Here is a 27,078-nt window from a genome sequence, read left to right on the forward strand (position 1 = left end):
CACAACAGGGTTGCATTTGACGGAACCCAGATCCTGTGGAATTGCAGTTCACAGCAACAAGCTTCCCATCCAGCTGTGAAAGGTGCCCTGGTACAGCATATATACACTCCTCACCAGCGAAACAACAGCACAGCAGCGTACACGTGTCTCACAAGCCTGTAAATCGGAAGCTTTGCACCAGGCTGGACTTCCGCTTTCATCTAGCAGGTGTACGTTAATGCTTCATTAAACACCAGTACAACTCGGCAGGCCTTGTCGCTTGGGAATGAGGACTTCCTCGTACACTTCACTTATATATTGTAAACTGCCCTGGATAAGGGCATCTGCTAAAAATAAATAATAATCAGATAGTGTAGAAGTGCGCCCCTAGTGGTGTATTGAGTGCAATACCTCCCTCAATGCTTTGATCCATGCAGGTGACAAGCGAAGGAGGCAGATGAAGGACAGTAGGATTCTTTTGAGAAATTGCTGGTTTTATTGCACACACTCAGTGTAAAAGGTAAGTTTAACAAAAGTATGGGAAAACTCTCATACAGCAGTGTGGAGTACTGGTTAGGGCTCTGGACTCTTGACCGGAGGGTCGCGGGTTCAATCCCTGGTAGGGGCCACTGCTGCTGTACCCTTGAGCAAGGTACTTTACCCAGATTGCTCCAGTAAAAACCCAACTGTATAAATGGGTAATTGTATGTAAAAAATAATGTGATATGTTGTAACAATTGTAAGTCGCCCTGGATAAGGGCGTCTGCTAAGAAATAAATAATAATAATAAAAAAATGTATTACTCACTCAGTACAAATAATAAATAGAAGTTTTTGACACGGGTGTGTCTGTAGAATGCTTCCTCCTCCTCAAGAACATGCTCTGTTCTGGGCTCTGTCAGTTTAAATTCTCAGATCTAAGTGCTATTGCTTAATAGCACAGTGGTGGAATTCGTAGATAGGTCACCTCAAAGATTCTAGAACTCTCTGCAACTATCTGGAATGCTTGATATTGTATTTACTCAAAAACATGACATCACCCTGAAACTTTTTACAGAGCAAAGAATACAAACCACCCACAAAAAGAACACACATGATCAGGCATTCTGAATTACAAAGAGATTCAGGTTCAATCACATTGCCTTCGCTTGTACGAGACTAGCATTCACCTCCCTCTTAAATCAACTGAAAAACAATAAGAAAAAAATGTGCTGTTTCAGGCATTCCCGTCATACTTGCTTTGTAACCTCCATTGTTTGGTTTTATTTTGTTTGGTTTGTTGCCTTGGAGGTAAACATTCCTGTAAATAGACTCCTTCTTGCTGCCATTGCAAATAGTTCACATTCTCGCTCCCTTTGAAAACCGTAACCTGACATTCCAGGGATTACCCTACATTCGAATGAGGGCCCAGCTGCAGTAAACCTACTGAACCCAGATATTCCACAGCGTGCTGCATTTACCCAACATGCATTCTGCATTCCTGTCACCCCACTCCACAATGCATCCTACATAAAAAAACAGCCCGTACAAAGAATGAATGATCTCAGATTCATCAATGGCAATTGATGAAGCATTATTTTTATTCTGATAACTTTTGAATGCAACCTCTAAGCCTCCTCTGTTTTTATCAGTTTCCCAGCCATAAGACTTTCACAGAAATGCCTGATGTTTACAGGATGTCTTTGCTTCTCAATGGCCCTGCTAAATGGTAGCATCAAAACCTCAGCTTACCTTTAACTAGCCTGTGAGCAGCTGTGACCTTTAACTGTTCCCGTGTTTCTTGTGTTGTCTCTGTTCCCGTGTTTCTAGTGTTGTCTCTGTTCCCGTGTTTCTAGTGTTGTCTCTGTTCCCGTGTTTCTAGTGTTGTCTCTGTTCCCGTGTTTCTAGTGTTGTCTCTGTTCCCGTGTTTCTAGTGTTGTCTCTGTTCCCGTGTTTCTTGTGTTGTCTCTGTTCCCGTGTTTCTTGTGTTGTCTATGTTCCCGTGTTTCTTGTGTTGTCTCTGTTCCCGTGTTTCTAGTGTTGTCTCTGTTCCCGTGTTTCTAGTGTTGTCTTTGTTCCCATGTTTTGTTTATCTGTTTTATTATTTGTAATTGAAGTGTGCGAAAGTGAGTTTAAACTTGTATTCTCTGCCTCTCACTCCTCTTGGAGTCTCCTTCCTGGTTACAAAAGCCTTGTCGGTGATGTCATCCTGTCCACAGGCTTCTTGATCTCCCATAACTTTGTTCTGAATACAGCACTGCACAGTCATTGTACAATGTGGGTTGATAAATCTCAATAGGTCAACACAAAGTCTTAAAAATAGACATAAAAGGAGGTGGGACCTCACCTCACATGTAAGTTAAAGCCATAGGAAAATGCAACTCAAAAAGCAAGGGGGTGATCTTTTCCTGTGGGCCAGAATCACTCCAGCATCATCCCAGCTGGGCCAAGCACTGAGAGAGGCTGGTCTTTGGGTGAGACATTAAGCTGCTGAGGACCGCTCTACAGAACTTGTTGGCCCATTTCAGCCCATATCCTGTGTTACAAAATTCTCTCTGCCTCTGAAAAATGTTCAATCTCCACAACCTTCTGACTCTGCCATGAATAAGCTTATATTTTATTTACATCAGCAATCATTTCTATCACAGAGAGGCAAGGATCAGAACTTTAATTCCATGTGGTACTGGAATCTATGTTGACAAATATCATTAGTAGTTCATTTTTTACAGCTAGATGAGAATTTTAACATGAGAGAGAGAGAGAGATAGAGATAGATGTTATTTCACGCATGCGTGATAAAGCGTGACCTAGAGTGTTTTCTGACTGTCTAAAGATAATAAGAATGTGTATTTCCCCCGTGTGCCCATACAGCACATTGATTTTCAGCTCCTTAACTTGTGTTGCCTTTGGCACGGCTTCATGTTTTTCTTTACGGGCTCCAACTTCCACAGGTTCCCCCACACTGGGCGGTACTTGGTCTCTGTTTACAGAGGTCATGGTTAAGTGGCAGGAGAAACACTCCCCCCCCCCCCCAAAAGAAAGACAAAAACATGTAGAAAGAATGCATCGCTTTTCCCTCCACCGAATACAACAGTCAGACAAAACCTGCAGACAGGACGCAAACACTGTGCAAAAACACTCTGAACAAATGTCATGACACAACCCATTATCATCAGGCTAGCAGGACCCTTCAGGCTATGGAAAACAATGTTCAGCAGCACTAAATGAAATGAGTGTCCCGGTATTACTAACCCACGAGTGTCCCGGTATTACTAACCCACGAGTGTCCCGGGATTACTAACCCACGAGTGTCCCGGGATTACTAACCCACGAGTCTCCCGGGATTACTAACCCACGAGTGTCCCGGGATTACTAACCCACGAGTCTCCCGGGATTACTAACCCACGAGTCTCCCGGGATTACTAACCCACGAGTGTCCCGGTATTACTAACCCACGAGTGTCCCGGGATTACTAACCCACGAGTGTCCCGGTATTACTAACCCACGAGTGTCCCGGGATTACTAACCCACGAGTGTCCCGGTATTACTAACCCACGAGTGTCCCGGGATTACTAACCCACGAGTGTCCCGGTATTACTAACCCACGAGTCTCCCGGGATTACTAACCCACGAGTGTCCCGGTATTACTAACCCACGAGTGTCCCGGTATTACTAACCCACGAGTGTCCCGGGATTACTAACCCACGAGTGTCCCGGTATTACTAACCCACAAGTGTCCCTCGAGCACGGAGGTATTCTGTATTGAGATGAATGAAACTAATGTTCGAATCAATGGCAGATCTCAATATATTTGTAAACTGGATTTTTCATGGAAGTATTGGATTAATATGGAGAAAACAAAGTATTTCCCTCAAACTCCTAATGGCAGAAAACTGTAAAGTACACTCGTAAATACAGCCTATAAAAGAAACAATAAAATGACCTGTGAGTCTGTTTAAAAAGTGTTTAAAATAACCCGTGAGGCTGTTTAAAAAGTGTTTAAAATGACCCGTGAGTCTGTTTTGGATGTGTTTAAAATGATCCGTGAGTCTGTTTTGGATGTGTTTAAAATGATCCGTGAGTCTGTTTTGGATGTGTTTAAAATGACCCGTGAGTCTGTTTTGGATGTGTTTAAAATGACCCGTGAGTCTGTTTTGGATGTGTTTAAAATGACCCGTGAGTCTGTTTTGGATGTGTTTAAAATGACCCGTGAGTCTGTTTTGGATGTGTTTAAAATGACCCGTGAGTCTGTTTTGGATGTGTTTAAAATGACCCGTGAGTCTGTTTTGGATGTGTTTAAAATGACCCGTGAGTCTGTTTTGGATGTGTTTAAAATGATCCGTGAGTCTGTTTTGGATGTGTTTAAAATGATCCGTGAGTCTGTTTTGGATGTGTTTAAAATGACCCGTGAGTCTGTTTTGGATGTGTTTAAAATGATCCGTGAGTCTGTTTTGGATGTGTTTAAAATGACCCGTGAGTCTGTTTTGGATGTGTTTAAAATGACCCGTGAGTCTGTTTTGGATGTGTTTAAAATGACCCGTGAGTCTGTTTTGGATGTGTTTAAAATGATCCGTGAGTCTGTTTTGGATGTGTTTAAAATGACCCGTGAGTCTGTTTTGGATGTGTTTAAAATGACCCGTGAGTCTGTTTTGGATGTGTTTAAAATGACCCGTGAGTCTGTTTTGGATGTGTTTAAAATGACCCGTGAGTCTGTTTTGGATGTGTTTAAAATGACCCGTGAGTCTGTTTTGGATGTGTTTAAAATGACCCGTGAGTCTGTTTTGGATGTGTTTAAAATGACCCGTGAGTCTGTTTTGGATGTGTTTAAAGACTTTGAAAGACATGCAAAAATTCCATGATGACACGATGGATCTGGAGACTCTCCATAGCACAGGTGCTCATCATCATTAGTGTTGCTTTGCCAGCCAGCCTGACACACACTGCTATTATGCACAATTTCCACTCACAGCAGAACTCCGGGGTGATGCCAGTTCATTACCCATGAGCGACTGTCAGAGACGATTGGTGGCTCCCTGGGACCTTCATCTACTAGCAGGACTGTGCTGTCACACAACCTTTCTCTCACTGGCACAGCAAGGGCCCTGGGGCAATGACAATCCTTGTTCTTCATTGAAGATGACAACAACAAAACAAACCTCACTTTGACTGAAATCTAATTTGGGTGAAATGCAATGGCAGCACATGCTTGTCACCAAGTATTAGATGATTATGTGTTGGAAACAATCAACATCTAACTAACTGGGTGTGGCAAAGTGGTTTGCAGTGCGCAGGTGTAGAGGTGATATGGTGCTCAAGTAATGACAAACACGTAAATTCACATTCCAAACAATGTTTAATTTGATCCTGTTTATAATCCAGGTCATTATGACCGCAAATGATAATCCCAGGCAATACACAGCAATGTGTATCGCTCTGTTAAACACAAGTTACAATCCCGAAATAATAAACACAGTATTAAACACATGATCACAAGCCCACAGTGAGTGCTAATGTGCAAGTGGTCAAATACAATTTATTTACACGACAAACAAACAAAACACTAAAACACTCACGGTACGTTTTTGGTTCTCCTTTTGGTTCGCTCGCAACCATAAAAAAGGAACAGATCGCTTAGCCACATCCCCGTTTGTACCGTCAGTCACGCCCCTTTGGCTAGTGAGTGCAACCGTTTCTCCTCCAATCCGCGGCTGCACATCGCTTCGCTTCTGGGGCGATGACTTGGTTTACCGTAGCTCTACCCCCTTTCTAGATGGCTGACTTCCACTTTTCCTGGAATGAATTGTCAGACCATCCAGTCCGGGGCACTCTGTTCCCTTTACACAGCGCCCTCACAGGTCGGGAGGGAGATTTATAACCAAGATTCATTCTTTCTCTGTCACACTGGGGTAAAATCATCTACTTCAAATCATGAAAATGAAACTCTCCAGAACATCAGCAATTCAGCATGACATGCTAACGTTCTGCAGAACATGTATATGTCGGTATACCAAAGTCTGTTTTTCTGGAATAATTAATTATTTTGGGAGAGTGAAATTTCCCTACAGCTCACATTATGCTCCTGAAACAGCGAAGCCTCTCATATTGAACATTTTAGATCCCCTTTTTTAGATCTCATTCCGAATACGAGCAGAACATGATGTTCAAGTGTGGTCTTCTGTTCCCTAAGAGAGAAATTGTTCATTCTTGGTGCTCACAACTGAAACACCACAAGTGCTGGTGTGCTATAAATTCATGGTAACCACTGTATGTTCGAATCTCTATTAGGCAATTTAATTTTACTTTAAGATTTTTACGTAGATGTCAAATATAGAATATACAGAACTCAATCACATTCTGAAATTTCTCAAAACTTCAGTTCAGTGAACAAATCTTTCCAACCAGCTGTCAACAGAGCTGTGCTGTTCGCTTTAACCTGTGGAGGTAGGTTTTCAGCTTGGATCATTTTTGTTTGTTATATTTTTCAGCTTAAAACACAGACAACCTTCCCACCCTCTCATCAAACATGGCAAGTGTATCTCACAGATGAAATAATGATTTGAATTGATCACAATGCTCTAGTATATGGGGGGCTCTTGCATTAACACGTCTACTTAAATGCAACTACAGTAAGGTTGTATTGGTGTTGCCCTTTTCCTTTTGGCATACAGTCATGCCATGGTACTGTAGGGTCCTCCTGAACAGCATGCCTGTGTTTGGTGAGTTGGGGATCAAGTTTGAGGTGAAATATACAGAATGACCCTTCGAGTCCATGATCAGATTCTCCAGCAGGCTCTCCAGTGACGTCGTTCTCTGTGGTGTTCACAGAGTTCACAGGGAGTACAGTGCGCCGACCGCTCAGGATCCTCTTGCGAATTACATGTGATCCCTTATTACTCTGCTACACTTAATAGAATTGGTAGGGACAAATAGAAGGGCCCCAGTCTCAGTCAGGTAGGCGGCACAGTGGCGGTCAGTACTTTCAACGGACACTGGCGGCCTGCACTTGTGGGATATTCATTTCCCTGCCTGGCACTTTTGATTTGTGGATTTTGAGATTTCAAAATGTTGCCATAGAAAGAGCACTCAGTACAGTGCAAACAGCAAATCGACAAGCAGGGCCATGCTTGAACTTGTTGGTTCATTACTTCTGCACCAAATACACGGCCATGGAATTCGAATATGTGTTTGTGCATGTTTTTTCAAATATTTGCACTAATTAACCTCTTCTGTACCTTATCAAATGTAGAACAGATTGTTATCCAGATATTTTTTGCTACTAATTATATTGAAAAACAGTCAATTGTATCTAACAGTGCGATATCTCAAATAACTGATAAAAAACAAACAATGAAGTCTTTTTCAACAGCTCAATTTACACACGCAGAAACACTGCTCATACTGTTCAGAGGGAGCTGCTTGAAATACCAATATATGAACCAGCAAGAAGCGAATCAGATACCACAGTATACTAAACTAAACTGCACTACAAGAAAGAGCGGACAGTGTGTTTAGTGGATTTCTGTTACAAAACATCCAAGAGCTCTTTCATCAAGGTTCTTCCAGGAAGTGTGATTACTTCCTCAGCTGGTAGTGAAGGCTTTTAGCCCTCCACACTGGGGATGTACTGAGGTCTCTGAATGATGTGCTGTTATCGGAGTGTCTGAATGAACAATCACCTTCTGGCATTGGCAGACACAAGGTTAATGTTACTCACTTTTGGTACTTTTTGGCCCATTCCAAGTTATGTGTGTTACAGCAGCATTAAGGACTCTGAAAATCACTCCTTATGAGTTTTTAAAAGTTTTAAATCAAGAAAATGTTCATATAGGAAGCTTTTGGCTATGTAACATTAAAAACATATGTTGCACCAAGTGTCCAGCCTACATTACAATGCAGGAGGGTGTGGATGCTCCAAACTGTAACACACAGAGCGTGGCATGGTCCTTTCACATGTCCTATGGAAGTTTATATAGATACAGAATATGCTATCTGTTCTTCTCTTAATCTTGGGAAAAGGTACCGCCTGTATTTAATCTCTGGGTTGGATGCATCTCCACGCCCCTTGCAGGAATGAGTCAGTGTAATACTGCACTCAATACATTTTCAACACACCAGGTTTATAAGACATGTCACAAAGACGGCCGGAGTGGGTGGCGTCAGACCAGAGCCAGGAAATAAAATGACAGAGAGCTGTGGTTTGGTGGAGCTGAGCGAATGGTTTCGCTCAGCATTTAATAAACAGAACAGAAAATAAAAAGGTTGTAACATACAAACACAAAACAGGACACGGCGCTTGAGGCCAAAATAAACAGACAAACAAAACGGACTACACAGACAAAACACGGTGAGCAGATTTAACTACTATTATCTTTACAATTACTACCTCCGTCTCCAATCCCGTTCTCCACTCACCGAACACCCAACCCCGAGTGAGTGCTACGTGTCTCTATATATATTGTTGTGCTGGGATTCAATTACTAATTAATTATTCACTTGAATTCCAGCACGTGAATTCATTACGTGCAACCCCGTGCTCACATATTATTACATACTTTAAATGCACGTGAAGTGATGTGCAATCCCGTGCCTAAATATAATTATACAATCTAAATACTCGTGCTGCACACACCCATTTATATCCCGTGTACCAACTACAGTACACCAACATTTACACACAACATACAACATATAAACGCACACAAGGGCAGGGCACATTGCCACATATACCCCCCCTTGTGCACAGCACACATGGCCTCAACGGCCACCTCCCCCCTTAAAATCCCCAAAGTCTTGCTTAAAGTCCAGAGCCAAAAACAGGGACTTCAAGGGGTCCACAGGCGGCAATGCTGCCAGTAGCAAGGCTGCTGCTACTGGCAGGGCTGTCAGCGTAACTGCTGACAGCTCCCAGGCTGACTCTTTCAGCTGGGGCAGTCCTGGCAGCGGAAAAGCTGCAGGGGCAGGTGGTCCCCCAAACTCCCCCTTCTTCGTAACCGGCAGCTCCCCATGGTGGGGCTCTGGCCACAGTACTTCCTGCAGTGAAAGTGCTGTGGTGGGAGCAGGTCTCCTGACCTCCCCCACGATCTCCAGCAGCGAAAGTGCTGCAGTGGGAGCAAGTCTCCTGACCTCCCCCATGAGCTCCAGCAGCGAAACTGCTGCTGGGGTTGGTGGTCTCCAGACCTCCTCCCCCTTCTTCGTGACCGGCAGCTCCCCTTGGTGGGGTTCCGGCCACAGTACTTCCTGCTGCGATGCAGAGCAACAGGCAGCCCCAGGCGATGCGGAGCACCAGGCAGCCCCAGGCGATGCGGAGCACCAGGCAGCCCCAGGCGATGCAAGGCAAGCATCCTTGGGCGAAGCGAGGCTGGCATCCTTGGGCGAAGCGAGGCTGGCATCCTTGGGCGGTGTGAAACTCAGCTGCAGCTCCTCTTGTGGTGGAGGTGGAAGCAGCAAGCAGTCCTCCCATGTTGGGGAAGGCGGAACCAGCAGACATTCACCCTCTGCTAGTGGAGGTGGGAGGGGCAAGCAGTCCTCCCACGACAATGAAGGTGGAACCAGCAGGCATTCACCCTCTGCTGGTGGAGGTGGCGGAGGCAGAGGCAGCTCCTGCTGCTCTGCTCCTAGTGGAGGAAGCGGTGGAGGTGGCGGAGGCAGAGGCAGCTCCTGCTGCTCTGCTCCTAGTGGAGGAAGCGGTGGAGGTGGCGGAGGCAGAGGCAGCTCCTGCTGCTCTGCTCCTGGAAGTGGCAGAGGCAGAGGCAGCTCCTGCTCCTCTGCTCCTAGTGGAGGAAGCGGTGGAGGTGGCAGAGGCAGAGGCAGCTCCTGCTGCTCTGCTCCTGCCGGTGAAGGTGGCGGAGGCGGAGGCAGCTCCGGCTGCTCTGCTCCTAGTGGAGGAAGCGGTGGAGGTGGCGGAGGCAGAGGCAGCTCCTGCTGCTCTGCTCCTACCGGTGAAGGTGGCGGAGGTAGAGGCAGCTCCTGCTGCTCTGCTCCTGCCGGTGAAGGTGGTAGCAGTTTGTAGTCTCCTGGCGACGAAGGTGGGAGCAGCGTGTAGTCTCCTGCCGACGGAAGTGGGAGCAGCGTGTAGTCTCCCCCTTTTTCAGGGGACTGGTGCTGCTCTGCCTCTCTTGCAGGGGACTGGTGCAGCTCTGTCTCTCTTGTAGGGGACTGGTGCGGCTCTGCCTTTCTTGCAGGGGACTGGTGCGGCTCTGCCTCTGAAGGGGAAACCAGCAGGCATTCTTCCTCTGCTGGTGGAGATGGGGACAGCAGGCATTTTCCCTCTGCTGGTGGAGGTGGAACCAGCAGGCATTCTCCCTCTGCTGGCAGCTTGGGTCCTAGGGCTGTGGAAGCCCCGACTTCCCTCTCTTCGGGCAGTGGACGCACTGACTCCTCCCTTTTGGGCTGTGGACGCACCGACTCCTCCCTTTTGGGCTGTGGACGCACAGACTCCCCCCTCTTGGGCTGTGGACGCACCGACTCCCCTCTCTTGGGCTGTGGACGTTCGGGCTCCCCCCACTCAGGCGTAGGACATTCGGGCTCCTCCCGCTTGGGCTGTGGATGCTCGGGCTCCTCCCGCTTGGGCTGTGGACGCTCGGGCTCCTCCCGCTTGGGCTGTGGACGCTCGGGCTCCTCCCGCTTGGGCTGTAGACGCTCGGGCTCCTCCCGCTTGGGCTGTGGACGCTCGGGCTCCTCCCGCTTGGGCTGTGGACGCTCGGGCTCCTCCCACTTGGGCTGTGGACGCTCGGGCTCCTCCCGCTTGGGCCGTGGACGCTCAGGCTCCTCCCATTCAGGCATCCTGCATGGGGCATAGGGCCAACGTGTGCCCATATGCCCCACAGCCAGGGCACCACTCCCCCCATCCCAGTCTTTGGGCCATTGCCTGAAGGGTCCTGTGGACGGAGCAGGGTATGGTGGTGTGGCTAGTTTGGCCACAGTCGAAACACCACAGCCCTGCTTCCGCCTTTCTCCCTTTGCCCTCCTGTGCTCCTCTCCAGCCTCTTCTCCCCATTTCTTTTCCTTTTGTTTTTTTTTCCAAAAAAAAAACTGCGGTTCCCGCTCTGGCCTGAGTCCTGGAGGCGCTGTAGATCCCACGCAGGACACCACGTGTCACAAAGACGGCCGGAGTGGGTGGCGTCAGACCAGAGCCAGGAAATAAAATGACAGAGAGGTGTGGTTTGGTGGAGCTGAGCGAATGGTTTCGCTCAGCATTTAATAAACAGAACAGAAAATAAAAAGGTTGTAACATACAAACACAAAACAGGACACGGCGCTTGAGGCCCAAATAAACAGACAAACAAAACGGACTACACAGACAAAACACGGTGAGCAGATTTAACTACTATTATTTTTACAATTACTACCTCCGTCTCCAATCCCGTTCTCCACTCACCGAACACCCAACCCCGAGTGAGTGCTACGTGTCTCTATATATACTGTTGTGCTGGGATTCAATTACTAATTAATTATTCACTTGAATTCCAGCACGTGAATTCATTACGTGCAACCCCGTGCTCACATATTATTACATACTTTAAATGCACGTGAAGTGCAATCCCTTGCCTAAATATAATTATACAATCTAAATACTCGTGCTGCACACACCCATTTATTTCTCGTGTACCAACTACAATACACCAACATTTACACACAACATACAACATATAAAATGCACACAAGGGCAGGGCACATTGCCACAGACACTAGAAAAGATTAATGATGCAGCCTCACCTAATTCCATTAAGTGCTTTTGCCTGTATATTAGTCATTGGTGTTCAGCAGCACTGCAGTGCCATTAGTTTTCTATGTTAATGGATATTTCCTTAGAAGTGCCCCCCCCCCACCCCACTTCAATTAAACAGAGGATTATCCTCTCCCTCAAAGGAGAGAATTGTACTGAAGTAGAAAGAAACGTTTGGAATTGAATTAACTGTTCTCTTCTTGACAGAGGTAAAAGACGGTTTCACTTAAATATATATAAAATATTCATCTTTTACATCTCTCAAGCTATACTGTAGATATGCAAAAACAGAACTAGTGCCTAGACTGACAGAGGTACTGTAGACTGACAGAGGTACTGTACACACACACACACACACACACACACACACACACACACGTGCTGGCTTCGTACTGCAGTCTTATGTAACGGATCCACTGACACTATTTGGAATACATAGCATATCAACCTTAGTATTCAGAGCTCTTCTGTAATTATGTACTGTGCTCAGTAGCATGTCTGTGGCCAAGCCTGGTAAAGATTGTGGAACTGAAATTGAATTAATGTGCTGTGGGGCTACATATACCCTTCTAAAAGTTCACTATGATATTTTTGCAGTTTTCCTCCCATTATTTTCACATGTTTATACTATGCATTTAACATGCTTTACCATGCCTCAATATTCTTTACAATGTTTACCTATGCTTTACCATGCTTTCACTGGGTTGTATTACATTTTGCTTATACTGTGGGAAACTTTCTATAAGGGTTAATTTACCATTATTTGTTTTTTAATATACTTCAACCTACCTCTCTGTGCTTTACAATGCTTCCCTATGCTTTACCATCCCTCTCTGTGCTTTACAATGCTTCCCTATGCTTTACTACACCTCTCTGTGCTTTACAATGCTTCCCTATGCTTTACCAGACCTCTCTGTGCTTTACAATGCTTCCCTATGCTTTACCAGACCTCTCTGTGCTTTACAATGCTTCCCTATGCTTTACCAGACCTCTCTGTGCTTTACAATGCTTCCCTATGTTTTACCATACCTCTCTGTGCTTTACAATGCTTCCCTATGCTTTACCAGACCTCTCTGTGCTTTACAATGCTTCCCTATGCTTTACCATCCCTCTCTGTGCTTTACAATGCTTCCCTATGCTTTACCATCCCTCTCTGTGCTTTACAATGCTTCCCTATGCTTTAGATTTCACTACACTTTATTACACTGCTGTGCTTTCACTAAGTGAAACCTTTTTAAGGGCGTGCAATCCTGCAAAACACTATAAATTCACCTCAGTCCTGACCTGAAGGAGAAGGCGAGGCTATTGTACCTACAATTATGGCCACAAGATTTGCATCACCCTATAGAATTAACACACTTTGCTTCATAAAGTTGAATGAAACCTGCTGAATACAGTACACCCTCGCTATAACAAACCTGTTGGGGTCCAAGCCTTTTGTTCGTTTTATCGAGGGGTTTGTTATAGCGAAAGGATAATCAGAGTGAACGATAAACTGTAAGTTAATATGATGAGATTGTGAATATTATTATTACTATTATTTATTTCTTAGCAGACAATAAAAGTAGAATTACTGTACACGTACCTGTTCATCTCATGTAAGCAGGATTCTGCCTTTGCTTTATCCTGTTCGTTAAAAGGCATGTTGTTGTTGTTGTTTTTTCTTTAATCAATTTTGCTTTGCTGCATGGTTGCTGAACAAGCCAAAAAGCAGAGCGCTTTTTGACAACCGACACTCATAACTACCGGCCAAACTGCAATCTCCACCGACCCATGTCGAACCCTGACAGTCGGGTGGCTACGTAGCACAAAACCTAAGAATTGTGCATTTTATGGTACAAAGTTGAAACTTGGTAGAAATATTCTTTGGAATAGTAATGGATATTAGGTGCAGAGGCAGTGAAGTAGACTAGCACCTGTTCCATTTCAAGATGGTTGCCGAATGTCGAATTATTATGAGATTAGATGGCCCAAACATTAAATTACAATCGAATGTGCTTTCCTCCCAACCAGCACTCACTATCGCTCAGTTAATAAGAGTACAACACCTACGTGCATCAACATGAAGGAGCCACTGGTCAGCATCACAGCATAAATCATGAGACTCCACTTCCAGTGTACATCGCACTACTTCTTCATCAGAAAACTCGTCAACGACAGCTAGTTAAGGAAATATTCCGACTCGGCTTGTCAGTGTCTTACGACAGAGTTCCAAGCCCCTTTAACACTTGCATGATCTACCCGGGTCAGAACCAGCTTGTTACTGAAGCTTCCTTCCAAGATTCTCTGGATTGAACCGTCGGCCCAAATGTTGATTAAAGCAAATGTTTCTTCATCCCTGCTGCAATCTGGCTCATGGTGTGTCTCAAGCAACAAAAATATGGCTAAACAGAAAAAATAGAAACGTTCCTTACGGAAGTGAAACCTTCACGCAGACGTGGCTGTTTGTTAAACCTGTTCATTTACAATTTTAAAATAGTGTAGTGTTGGATGTAAAGATGTACACAAAATAAAATTAAAAGTAGGTGAGCAGAAAATGTTCTTATTATGTACTGTTTCATATATGCCACAACAACAATAAAAGATACAAATAAACCTATTTGAAACACAGACTTAAAACTTGGGGAAAAACTAGCTCACAAATGCTGGTTCCATTTCGAATCATTTTTCTCACAATCACTACAACTAATGCAATCATTACTCACTCCCTAAGCATGGCGTATAAACAGAAACTTTTTTAAAAAAATCTTACACGTTGTGACAAAACAGGCAGTTTAAAAAATAAATAAATAAATAATAATAATAATAATAATAATAATAATAATAATAATAATAATAATAATAATAATAATAATACAACTTTGCAATTATGTGTTAATGATTAGAAAATGTATTATTAATTTTAATATAAGACAACAATCAAATTAAAATACAAATGAAACTTGTATAAATGTACACTTACTGTGCTCAATCCTGGAGGAGCTGCAGAATTCAGATAATGCCGGACTAACATTCAATGCTGCCAACGGATTTTCACCACTTAAAACTTTACCACCGTTAGTGCCAGAAACAGACAGTTCGGTGCTCTTCCTGATTTTTTCCCTCTGACATTTAGAAGAAAGATTTTTGCTCTTTGTGAAGCTTCATGCAAACTTACCTGCTTCCATTTACTCATTACTACTACTCAATAAACAGTACAATCCTATCAGCTTAAAATGCCTGTTTCGCTTCAACCCATCGCGAGTCGACACTTCTGAAGACGACATTTTGCAAACCAATGGTACACACGGTGTGCAATGTGTGTACGGCCGACGGCGCCAATGCTCCAAGGCAATGGTTTTCTATTATAAAAGCCATGCTTCTATTACAGAAAAGAGCAGTTCATTTAGATGTTCTGTTTTTACTTTTCATTTCTAGATTTAGATTACTTTGATCCTACGATTACATAACACAAGAAAAACAACAAATGCACTGCTGAGTGTAAGAATATATGGATTATTTAAAACAGTGCATTCTCCTACACTGCAACAGACCTGAAGAAAAAAAGAATCTAAGAGTTAAGATATTTTGTCACCAATATCAATAATAATAATAATATTAATAATAATAATAATAATAATAATAATAATAATTCTCCCCACCCTTACCTCCCACAGTGTTAATGGGAAGACCCCCTCCTGCCTCCCCCCCTTGACACCTTTTACCCTGACAACAGCTTACCAATTTGCAACAGAACGGGTGTGACGAGGGCCGTCTCCATGGCATAGCAGAACTCCCGTCCGAACATCACTGCCCCGTGCATGACCCAGCGGCGCATAGGGATCCTGTCTATGGAGGCCTCGCTCCCCGCATCCTCCCGGCTCTCGCTCTCCCTGCCCTCGCCCTGCTTCTTCCTGAGCTGAGCCACCGGCAGACCCTCCACTTGCATAGTATCCGAGTCAGCATTCTGGGGAGCCATGGTCGTCAGGAGTATGAAATATAGAGCTTCTTCCAATACAATATTTATAGAGACTAGTTATAAATAGATATATTTGAATATAAATAGATATATTTGAATATTATATATAAACTCTGGGATATATTAAGACTTGTTGTCTTGTTTCTTCTCCCTGGATTGCACGTCTGCTGCACGTTTGTTTTTTTCTTTTTTTTTTTTTTAAATAACCTCCACGTGCCTTTCTTTAATTTTTGGAGGACTTCTTCTCTTTCAAATCTGGATGTATTCCTTCCTCAGGGATTCAAAAAGAGGTTCAAAGGTCCACGGTAGAAGAACACCAGCTGCTCTTTGGTAAGCAAGGAGTTGTGAAAACATATGGCTTTGCCGTGCGTTTTTACTGTCTACTACAATTCAAAATCCATATCAATTGCCATTCAGTTAATACAAGTTTCATGATTGCTATGGAGCAAGTGCTGAAAAGGATGGGCTGGCAGCACAGAGACGGGAAGGCGACACAAGTGGGAGCTCCTCTGTTAATCCCCATCGAGCGGCCGATTATTCTGCAGAGCCCCGGACCGGACCAGCGGAGACAGAGGGAGGGAAGAAAAGAAGAAAAGAGAAGGTGGTTAGTGATGGGAAAAACATCACTACAATTATAACTGCAATTACAACGTCATTGTTCAATCATAATTACTATTGCACTTAAAATGGACATGAACAGCTCCACACAATAACATGTTTACTCTGTCTGTTCTAAATAACCCAGCAATAATCACAGGTACAAATACACAAACAGACTAGAGAACTTTTATTAATTTTTTTCAAACAAAAGGGGTTTATCAAAATGGTTGAAAATAGAAGAATAATGATTGAATGACATATCAATGCAAAACTGAACAGTTAAAATAGATCTATCAAAATGGTATAATTACAATTACATAGGTGTGTGAAGGTTCAGCTACATTTACAATTACACTGTAATGCAATGAATTACTAATGACACAATTACATTTGTAACTGACCCCTGATCTTCCCCTTGTGAATGTACCCATGTAAAAAATAAAGAAATACATACATACATACATACACACACACACACACAATTCAATAACAGATCATTAAAGATAATTATAGTCTACCGCCTTAACTAGATGGAATGCAATACATACTATAGTAAACTATGGTGCTTTGGTCCCTGCTGTAGAACACAATAGTATTTTCTGTTTTTTATGTGGGTTTGTGCACATGAGGTACAATGACACAGTCAGTCAGACAACATCCAAGCTTCCCCTCACACCAGAGACATGAACAAACATCTTCTGCCATGGAGTCCTGCTCTATCAGACCATGGAGACTGACAAGAGACTTGCTTTTCAATTCCAATTCCTTTTTAAAATCAATTCCTGATTCCGATTCCTTTGAGGCAATTGAAATTTATATTTGAGAGACATAATAATAATAATAATAATAATAATAATAATAATAATAATAATAATAACTGCAATTGTTTAACTGCTTTCATTTGAAGCCACTTTAGTAATTGACTAACAGTGACTTTAATTGAAGTCATCTGTTGCCACGGTGAGAAGCTCATTGCAACAGAATACTGCGTATTGCAATTTTGGTCAATGATTGTTAGAACTGATTCAAAGGGAATTGGGAATTAATTTTAAAAAGGAATTGGAATTGAAGAACAGGAATGGACCTCCACCCTTCTTGTGAATTAAGCCAGATTCCAAATCTGCCTCCACAGGTAAATGAAATGAAAGAAAGGCCTGTGAATCAGAATTCGACACCACCAAAGCCAATGAAAATGGGGCTTGTAACTAGATTCAGAGCTTTGTGAAACCAAAAAGGTGGTTAACATTACCCCAGGAACCAGCTATACCTGTATATACATCCTCTTCAGGTGTTACAGGGTTACAATGCAAGAGTCATACTAAAATACAATATGAAATAGGATGCAGCAAGTTAGGATAACAAGAAGTCATCTACAATTACTTTAAATTAATTAACTTCTCTTGTACAGTCTCTAACCTGCACAGTGAGAGAGAGAGAGAGAGAGAGCTTTGACAAATGGTTGGAGGTAAAAAGGTCTACTGTGCTGTAGCCTTGCAAGTCTGTTTGGACTATATACTGTTCACTCTTACATTGAGTGTTTCTATTTTACAGAACTGACAAAGTCTCAAAACGAATTGCTCTCCGAGTCACAGGACATAACCCCAATCTCGGTGCTGTAACCGTCGTACTCTTTGTAAAGTGTGAAGTTTGAGGAATCTGGATTACCTGTATTTCTGCTCAGTCAGGATTTTACATTTTTGTGACCTTGTGGTGATAGGCAAATTTGCTCAGGTTGTGTCACAACATTATATTTGAATAAATTCAATGTTTTTTTTTTTTGGTTTGTTTGTTTTTTATATAGTATCTAGGTATTCAACTGTTACAACCATTGTTCATGGCGGGACTAGATTTCATAATGAAAATGGGTCCGGTGGAACCGATTTTCATAGCATAATCTATGAAAGTGAGTCCGGGGGGGACTATTTTCCAAGAGGGACCATTTTTCGCATGACAGCGGCACTGAACCATCTCAACTCCTTTGTGAAATGCTATGCCTGCACTGAAGTGGCCGTGGATTGAAAGTCAACATCCCACGTGACTGTATACCGGACATGTTGGGTATTTTTGTCGTTGGTGTTACACACTTTCCATTTTTTCAAGTACAATGGCTGAACAAGAATGAGATAGTAATTGGAGACCAGAAGAAGTGAAGGAATTGTTAACTTTACAATTCTAGGAGTGGCAGCTACTAAACAGATTCAACACTTTGAACTGTGCAGTAGAATCTGGAGGTACAGACCTTGCGCAAATCCAGTTAATGTGATTGGGGGACTTCGAGAATACAGAGGAAACTCAAAGTGAGCAACAGACACAACATGCTGTTTAAAATAATAATAATAATAAAAATAATAATAATAAATATTTTTAAAAAGCCTGTTGTGTTGTGTCTGTTATATATAAACAACGCATCTGCAATTTTTGTAGCTGTTGACCGTATATGCATTGGGTAGATAAGAGATTTTTTTGAGTTTGATGGTCGATAAGCCTACAACTTTTAATACACTGCAGCTGGTATCAGACGGCTGAATGAAAATATTAATAATGCGTCCCCACTTAAATATTTTTATTTCAATGTTCCACATATATACTACAGTGCCTATAGAAAGTGCCTATAGAAAGTCTACACCCCCTTTAACTTTTTTCACATTTTGTTGTGTTAGTGCCTCAGAGTTTCATGCATTTAAATGAGGATTTTTTTCCACTTATCTACACACCATACTCCACACGTTTAAGGGGAAAAAAGTTTTTATTGAGAAAAAAATTATATATTAAAATACAAAACTGAAGTTAATACTTGGCGGAAGCACCTTTGGCAGCAATTACAGCTGTGAGTCTGTTGGGATAGGTCTCTACCAACTTTGCACACCTAGATTTGACAATATTTGACAATATTCTTTACAAAACTGTTCAAGCTCTGTCAAGTTCCTTGGGGAGTGTTGATGAACAGCAATCTTCAAGTCATGCCACAAATTTTCAATTGGATTTAGGTCGGGGCTCTGACTGGGCCACTCAAGGACATTTACCTTTTTGTTCCTTAGCCACTCCAGTGTAGCTTTGGCTGCGTGCTTTGGGTCGTTGTCATGCTGAAAGGTGAACTTCCGTCCCAGTTTCAGCTTTCTTGCAGAGGGCAGCAGGTTTTCCTCAAGGACTTCTCTGTACTTTGCTCCATTCATTTTCCCTTCTATCCTGACAAGTGGCCCAGTCCCTGCCGATGAGAAACATCCCCATAACATGATGCTGCCACCACCATGCTTCACAGTAGGGATGGTGTTCTTTGGGTGATGCGCTGTGTTGGGTTTGCGCCAAACATAACGCTTTGCATTTAGGCCAAAAAGTTCCATTTTAGTTTCGTCAGACCACAAAACTTTTTTTGCCACATGGCTACAGAATCTCCCGAGTGTTTTTTTGCATACTTCAAACGGGATTCAAGGTGGGCTTTCTTGAGTAATGGCTTCCTTCTTGCCACCCTACCATACAGGCCAGATTTGGATATTGTTGTCACATGCACACTTTGACCAGTCTTAGCCATAAAAGCCTGTAGCTCTTGCAAAGTTGCCATTGGCATCTTGGTAGCGTCTCTGATCAGTATCCTTCTTGCTCGGTCATCCACTTCTTAATAATCGTCTTGACCGTGCTCCAAGGGATATTCAAGGCCTTTGATATTTTTTTATAACCATCCCCTGATCTGTGCCTTTCAACAACTTTATCCCAGAGTTCTTTTGAAAGCGCCTTAGTGCTCTTAGTTGAGTCTTTGCTTTGAAATGCACTACCCAGCTGAGAGAAACTACAGGAACTGCTGAATTTATCCTGAAATCATGTGAATCACTACAATTTAACACAGGTGGAGGCCACTTAACTTGGTGTGTGATTTTGAAGGCGATTGGTTACACCTGAGCTAATTTGGGATTCCTATTACAAGGGGGGTGGACACTTATCCAACCAAGCTATTTCAGTTTTTATTTTTAATTAATTTTCTACAAATTTCTAGAATATTTTTTTCACTTGGAAGTTGTGGGGTAGGATGTGTAGATAAATGAAAAAAAAACTATTTTAATGCATTTTAATTCCAAGCTATAAGGCAACAAAAAGGTGAACATTTTGCAAGGGGGTGTAGACTTTCTATAGGCACTGTAATATATATATATATATATATATATATATATATATATATATATATATATATATTGTGACACACCAGGGTAAGTCTGTCACTTGCAGGACCGTCTTCACTGTCTTCTTTGGTGTAAGATAGAATCACAGGACCACAGAAATGAAATAAACAGTATGGTGCCTGTATATATATTGGTACCAAACAAAACTAAACTAAACAAAACTAATCTACCTCCGTTTGGAGATCTGACTTCACTCTTCTCCCCCCCCCCTTTATCTATCTTCTCCACTGGGTAGCTAAGCTCCAGTTTTAAACTTGTTGCACCGTATTTGTCTTTTCCTTAATTTGTCCTTTCTCCACAAAGTCGAACCACAACCACCATAATCCTCCCCCAGCTCGACCCTGAACAAAGGAGATAATTTCCTTTTATTGTGAACCAGTCCAGCTGGTTTACATTCAATTAATATATATATATATATATATATATATATATATATATATATATATATATATATATATATATATATATATATACATATATACATATATACACACACAGTACTGTGCAAAAGTTTTAGGCAGGTGTGAAAAAATGCTGTAAAGTAAGAATGCTTTCAAAAATAGACATGTTAATAGTTTATATTTATCAATTAACAAAATGCAAAGTGAGTGAACAGAAGAAAAATCTACATCAAATCCATATTTGGTGTGACCACCCTTTGCCTTCAAAACAGCATCAATTCTTCTAGGTACACTTGCACACAGTTTCTGAAGGAGCTCGGCAGGTAGGTTGGCCCAAACATCTTGGAGAACTAACCACAGTTCTTCTGTGGATTTAGGCAGCCTCAGTTGCTTCTCTCTCTTCATGTAATCCCAGACAGACTCGATGATGTTGAGATCAGGGCTCTGTGGGGGCCATACCATCACTTCCAGGGCTCCTTGTTCTTCTTTACGCTGAAGATAGTTCTTAATGACTTTCGCTGTATGTTTGGGGTCGTTGTCATGCTGCAGAATACATTTGGGGCCAATCAGATGCCTCCCTGATGGTATTGCATGATGGAGAAGTATCTGCCTGTACTTCTCAGCATTGAGGAGACCATTAATTCTGACCAAATCCCCAACTCCATTTGCAGAAATGCAGCCCCAAACTTGCAAGGAACCTCCACCATGCTTCACTGTTGCCTGCAGACACTCATTCGTGTACCGCTCTCCAGCCCTTCGGCGAACAAACTGCCTTCTGCTACAGCCAAATATTTCAAATTTTGACTCATCAGTCCAGAGCACCTGCTGCCATTTTTCTGCACCCCAGTTCCTGTGTTTTCATGCTTAGTTGAGTCGCTTGGCCTTGTTTCCACGTCGGAGGTATGGCTTTTTGGCCACAAGTCTTCCATGAAGGCCACTTCTGACCAGACTTCTCCGGACAGTAGATGGGTGTACCAGGGTCCCACTGTTTTTTGCCAATTCTGAGCTGATGGCACTGCTGGACATCTTCCGATTGCGAAGGGAAGTAAGCATGATGTGTCTTTCATCTGCTGCAGTAAGTTTCCTTGGCCGACCACTGCGTCTACGGTCCTCAGCGTTGCCCGTTTCTCTGTGCTTCTTCAAAAGAGCTTGGACAGCACATCTGGAAACCCCTGTCTGCCTTGAAATTTCTGCCTGGGAGAGACCTTGCTGATGCAGTATAACTACCTTGTGTCTTGTTGCTGTGCTCAGTCTTGCCATGGTGTATGACTTTTGACAGTAAACTGTCTTCAGCAACCTCACCTTGTTAGCTGAGTTTGGCTGTTCCTCACCCAGTTTTATTCCTCCTACACAGCTGTTTCTGTTTCAGTTAATGATTGTGTTTCAACCTACATATTGAATTGATGATCATTAGCACCTGTTTGGTATAATTGTTTAATCATACACCTGACTATATGCCTACAAAATCCCTGACTTTGTGCACGTGTACCCAGAAGAACTGATGCTGTTTTGAAGGCAAAGGGTGGTCACACCAAATATGGATTTGATTTAGATTTTTCTTCTGTTCACTCACTTTGCATTTAGTTAATTGATAAATATAAACTATTAACATGTCTATTTTTGAAAGCATTCATACTTTACAGCATTTTTTCACACCTGCCTAAAACTTTTGCACAGTACTGTATATATATATATAAAAATAGAAAGGACAAAGCGAGCACAGGGAAGTTTACAGTACACTTTAGTTCTCCAGAGCTATTCATTAAAAGATATGAAATTGATATACATAAGATTCTATTTGTTTTTGTTTTCTAAGTAGCTTAACCATGCTATTCTGCTTATTTATTTATTTGTTTTGTTTCGTTTCTGTTGCTGTTGCCGTTGCCATGAAAACCGTCTGTTGACTGACAGGTTTGAAAGTTGGACTCACAGGGTCCCTTTGGCTGTGTGAAAGGGTTATGATGGTATTATACCGGCATAGATTGCACAATTTCTTGCTGGGTAAATAGGTATTTAAATAATTTTTTAAACATCTCTGAGACGGCTCAGTAGCTGCATTTGTGTGTGAAAGTGGTGTCACCCCCACAGTAATAATGGCAAAAGCAGAGATATCAAGTTAGCGACACATTAGACTTGTAGTGTGGGGTTATGCTACAGTGTGCAGCAACACGCTGTCAGCGACATTGAATTACCATCAAAAAACTCTGCAGTCTTTACAGAATTTGACTTCTAAGCTACGAGCTGAAAGCTTTTCTTCAAGTAGGACATTTAAGTGGCGTGCAGCTGCAGGTCTAGGGATGTCGTGCCTCATATCTCAGGTGTCATACAGTAGAACATGCCTTCACAATTTAACAAATGTGCTTTACACTATGTTACTAGCGTAAATTAACCTCACCCCTGGATATTAACCTTGTTGAACACACGTGTAGTTGTACAGTAGTTCACAGTAACATTGTAGTTAAAATGGAAGGCTCTTTTTTTTTTATAATGCCTACCAAATTACTATTACAGTATTTAAATCGAAATTACTCATGACTTCAAGGTAATGTTGCATTTTACCCCCTGAAAATATATTTTACTCTCTGTGTTAATATTAGAGGGTAAGTTACTCCCAGACTCTATTCCTTATCTTGAGCGCTGGTTGGTATAGATACATACTCTCCCCATCTCATTTAACAATCATTAAAATAACTAATACTACACATTTCCCAATCGTGATCCGGAGGTCTTAAACATGCCTCCTTCTCCTTCGTGGGATAATTCTCGGCACACAACGAAGACTCATCTGTGTACATAACGTCTATCAGTGTACCCTTTAAAGCAAAGTGAAATACTGTAGTCAAGCAGAGAGTGCTGATGTTCATTTTAGATAAACAAATCCAGACCAGGGTTCCTTTTCAAGTAGGTAATATTAAACATTACAAAATGGGTGTTTCCCCTTTAAGACACCCGAACCTGAAAACTTTATACCAAAGACACTCGTCAGAGGAGGGTGACGAGGTGCTGCTCCACCCCCGCGAGCAGAAACTCACTACTCACTGACAGTATCGCCATTTTCCTTTTCAGCCTAACCTGATTATCATCAGAGCGTTGATAAGTAAATCCTCCTGATTATTTTTGCGCTCCTTTTTAGCAATTGCTTTAAAAAATTGAGGAATTATTATGGAATAGCTATAATATATATATATATTTTTTATTATTTCCAGTGTGTTTTTCTATATATATTCTGTGTATTTTCTGTATATTCTGTGTTTTCTGTGCTAGTGCTGGTTCTGTCCCACCGCGGCCTTGTGTGCCATGGGAAGCCTGCAGCTCTGCTGCCGTCCCTCCTGGGATCTTAGCGCACCAAGTCGATAACTTGTTCAGCTGAAATTTATATATTTAGAATATTATTGAAAATATATTATTTAATAATTGTCTAACTTAATTTTACAGTATTGTTTACCGTGTGTTTCTCTTTACTTTTCCTTTCGGTTGTGTATATTTGCGTTCCTACTTTAACAGCTTTAGTTGCTGTTTTAGTGCAGCTATCCAGACGTACTATTACAAAGGCTTGTTCGCAAGCAGGCTATTTCTAGTTTCGTGTTTGTACTGACTAAGAAATTGTGCAGGTGGGCATCCCTGCTACTTGCTACAAAACTGTAACTAGCGGTTACCGCGGTTACTGTACCGGTGCAGGCTACTGCTGGTCTCGTGTTTGTACTGACTAGTGGTTTAGCCAGTGGCTGACTTGCAGGTGGGCACTTTTTTTTTTTTTTTTTTTAATTGTGTACGCTAAAGAACCGTAGCATGTTACTCAAAGGAGCATTCCTCCACGCCTGCACGGCATTCACAGTCACCTATGAGTGACGCTGGACCCTCCTCCCGAGGCACTGTGCCAAGCGGCAGGGGGGGGGGGGGAGCAGCGCTAAGAACAGTAGAGCCGAGACTAGTTCCTCGCCTTCTTACTCTTCCAAATCCCCTTCACCTTCCCCTCCTCCAAAATGGAGAAGTAAGAAAAGCCACCGCTCACCTTCGGCAAACGGGACAGATGGATAAGATCTGGAAGTTTGTGTCACGCCAGCAAGCGATTTTAACTGAGCTGCTGCAAGAGTGCTCAGTCCCACCAGTAATAATGGAGCCTCCAGCATCTACTCACCCTGCACCCTTGCAAGCAGTGACTAGTGGGCTAGAGAGCGATATACTGTCTATCGCCGCCTCCGAGGAGGCCGACGATCAGGACATGGGGCTCCCATGTATTTTTGTATACATTGTACCTGTCCTTGCAGGAATTTTTGGAGCAGGTTCGGGGGAGACATATGCTTGTCCGTATGGACAACACGTCTGTGGTGTCCTACATAAACCACCAGGGTGGTTTATGATCACCCAGTCTCCACCGTGTGGCCCACAAGCTTCTGCTGTGGGCCCAAGCGAACCTCCTCTCACTTCGGGCAGTTCATCTGCCGTGAGTGACCAACTGCGCTGCGGACCTCCTCTCGAGGGGGGTTCCCAGCGGCGTGGAGTAGAGGTCTTGAGCCTCATTTGGGAGAGCGGAAGTAGACCTTTTTGCCTCTCAGGAGTCGACATATTGTCTCCTATGGTTCTCCATAAAAGGAGGAGGAGGACTTCTAGTGATAGACGCATTGGCACTTCCATGGCCAGCACGTCTACTCTATGCGTTTCCGCCGCTGGCCTGCTACCACTGTGTTTGGAGAAGGTCAGACAGGACCAGGAGTTTGGTTCTCCCCTCTGATACATCTCCCGAGCAGCCAGCCATGGGAGCTGCCAATGCACCACGACCTGCTCAGTCAGGCGCAGGGTACCCTGTGGCACTCCAACCCATCGAGCCTACAGCTCTGCGTCTGGCCCCTGAACGGCTCCATTTGAGCCGTCTGGGGTTATCAAACAGGGTGATCGACACCCTACAAAATGCCAGGGCAGCCTCTAACTCGTTCCCAGTATGTGGGGCATGTTTTAGACGTGGTGTTTGACTCGTGGGTTCGAACCCACTATATGCCCTATGGCAGTTACACTGCAATTCTTACAAGACCTATTTGATGAGAGGAAATCTCCCTCTACTCTAAAGGTTTATTTGGCAGCCATTTTGGTGTGCCATATAAAAATTGATTCAGTCTCCCCAGATGCTCATTTCCTGGCAGGGCAATTTTTGAAAGGCACCCGGCAGCTTAGGTCACCGGTGAAGGATATAGTCCCTCGCTGGAGGTTAAATGTAGTGCTTAATGCACTGACAAGACCTCCATTTGAGCTCATGCATTCAGCTGAGCTCAACTTTTTGTCTTTCAAGACAGCTTTCTTGCTTGCAATCATCTCAGCTAAGCGGGTGAGTGAGATGCAATCTCGGCTTTCCATCCCCCTCCTTTCCAATCTGACAGGGAGCGTCAGCTCCATAAGCTTTGCTCAGTGCAGGCATTAGAACCAAAAGCTGGAGGCAGTCAGAACAATTTGTTGTCTGTTATGGAGCTAAGTCACAGGGACAGGCTCTGTATAAACAGCGTCTATCCAAATGTATAACAGGCGCAATACAGGCTGCGTATGAACTGGCCAGTCTGCCCCCGCCGGAGAAGCTCACCGGCCATTCCACCAGGGGTCAGGCGACTTCATGGGCTTTGTTCCAGGGTGCATCTGTCCAGGAGATACGCAGTGCAGCGGGGTGGGCTTCCTCCCATACGTTTGCCAGGTTCTATCGGCTGAATGTCGTGGATCCGCAGAACCCTGGATTTGGCACGGGAGTACTGAGGGCGGCTTCCCAGTCCACCCTCACAACAGAACATTAGAGGGGAGTCCATCCTAATGTTTCAGTTACTGGAAGATTGTTGTAGCACAAGCGGTTTGCTTAGCTTGTTGCTCAGTGTTGTATACCATGTCCTTGCGACAGATTGGGTATATTCATAGAACATTAAGATGGGTTCTTACTCATGATTTTATTCCAGCTAGGCTGGTGTTTGATTCAGACACAAGGTGGCTTTGGCTTGTTCTCTATTATGCTCCATGTCCTTGCGACAGCTTGGGTATACTGGCCCATTTTGTAATGGTTAACATTCCCTACTTGAAAGGGAATGTTAGGTTATTATCATAACTCTGTTTCCCTGAAACAGGAATATTAACCATTAACTTTGAGGTTGCAGTTCTTGAAGGAGAATGGCGATACTGTCAGTGAGTAGTGAGTTTCTGCTCGCAGCACCTCGTCACCCTCCTCTGACGAGTGTCTTTGGTATAAAGTCTTCAGGCTCGGGTGTCTTAAAGGGGAGCACCTGTTTTGTAATGG

At 43.2% G+C, this 27,078-nt stretch overlaps 1 protein-coding gene across 3 annotated transcripts in view; it reads right to left on the minus strand.

Moving 5' to 3' along the window:
• The window catches only part of LOC117435259 (solute carrier family 45 member 4-like), a 74,929-nt gene that overhangs the window by 22,172 nt on the left and 25,679 nt on the right, over positions 1 to 27,078 (minus strand). For all 3 annotated transcript variants that reach the window (XM_034058290.3, XM_034058293.3, XM_034058292.3), the window contains one exon: positions 15,403 to 16,179. In XM_034058290.3, the coding sequence (XP_033914181.3) occupies positions 15,403 to 15,640 (238 nt within the window). In that variant the 5' untranslated portion in view covers positions 15,641 to 16,179. The remainder of the gene's footprint in view (positions 1 to 15,402; positions 16,180 to 27,078) is intronic.

This window comes from Acipenser ruthenus, chromosome 3, assembly GCF_902713425.1.
Source record: "Acipenser ruthenus chromosome 3, fAciRut3.2 maternal haplotype, whole genome shotgun sequence".
NCBI classification, from domain to species: domain Eukaryota; kingdom Metazoa; phylum Chordata; class Actinopteri; order Acipenseriformes; family Acipenseridae; genus Acipenser; species Acipenser ruthenus.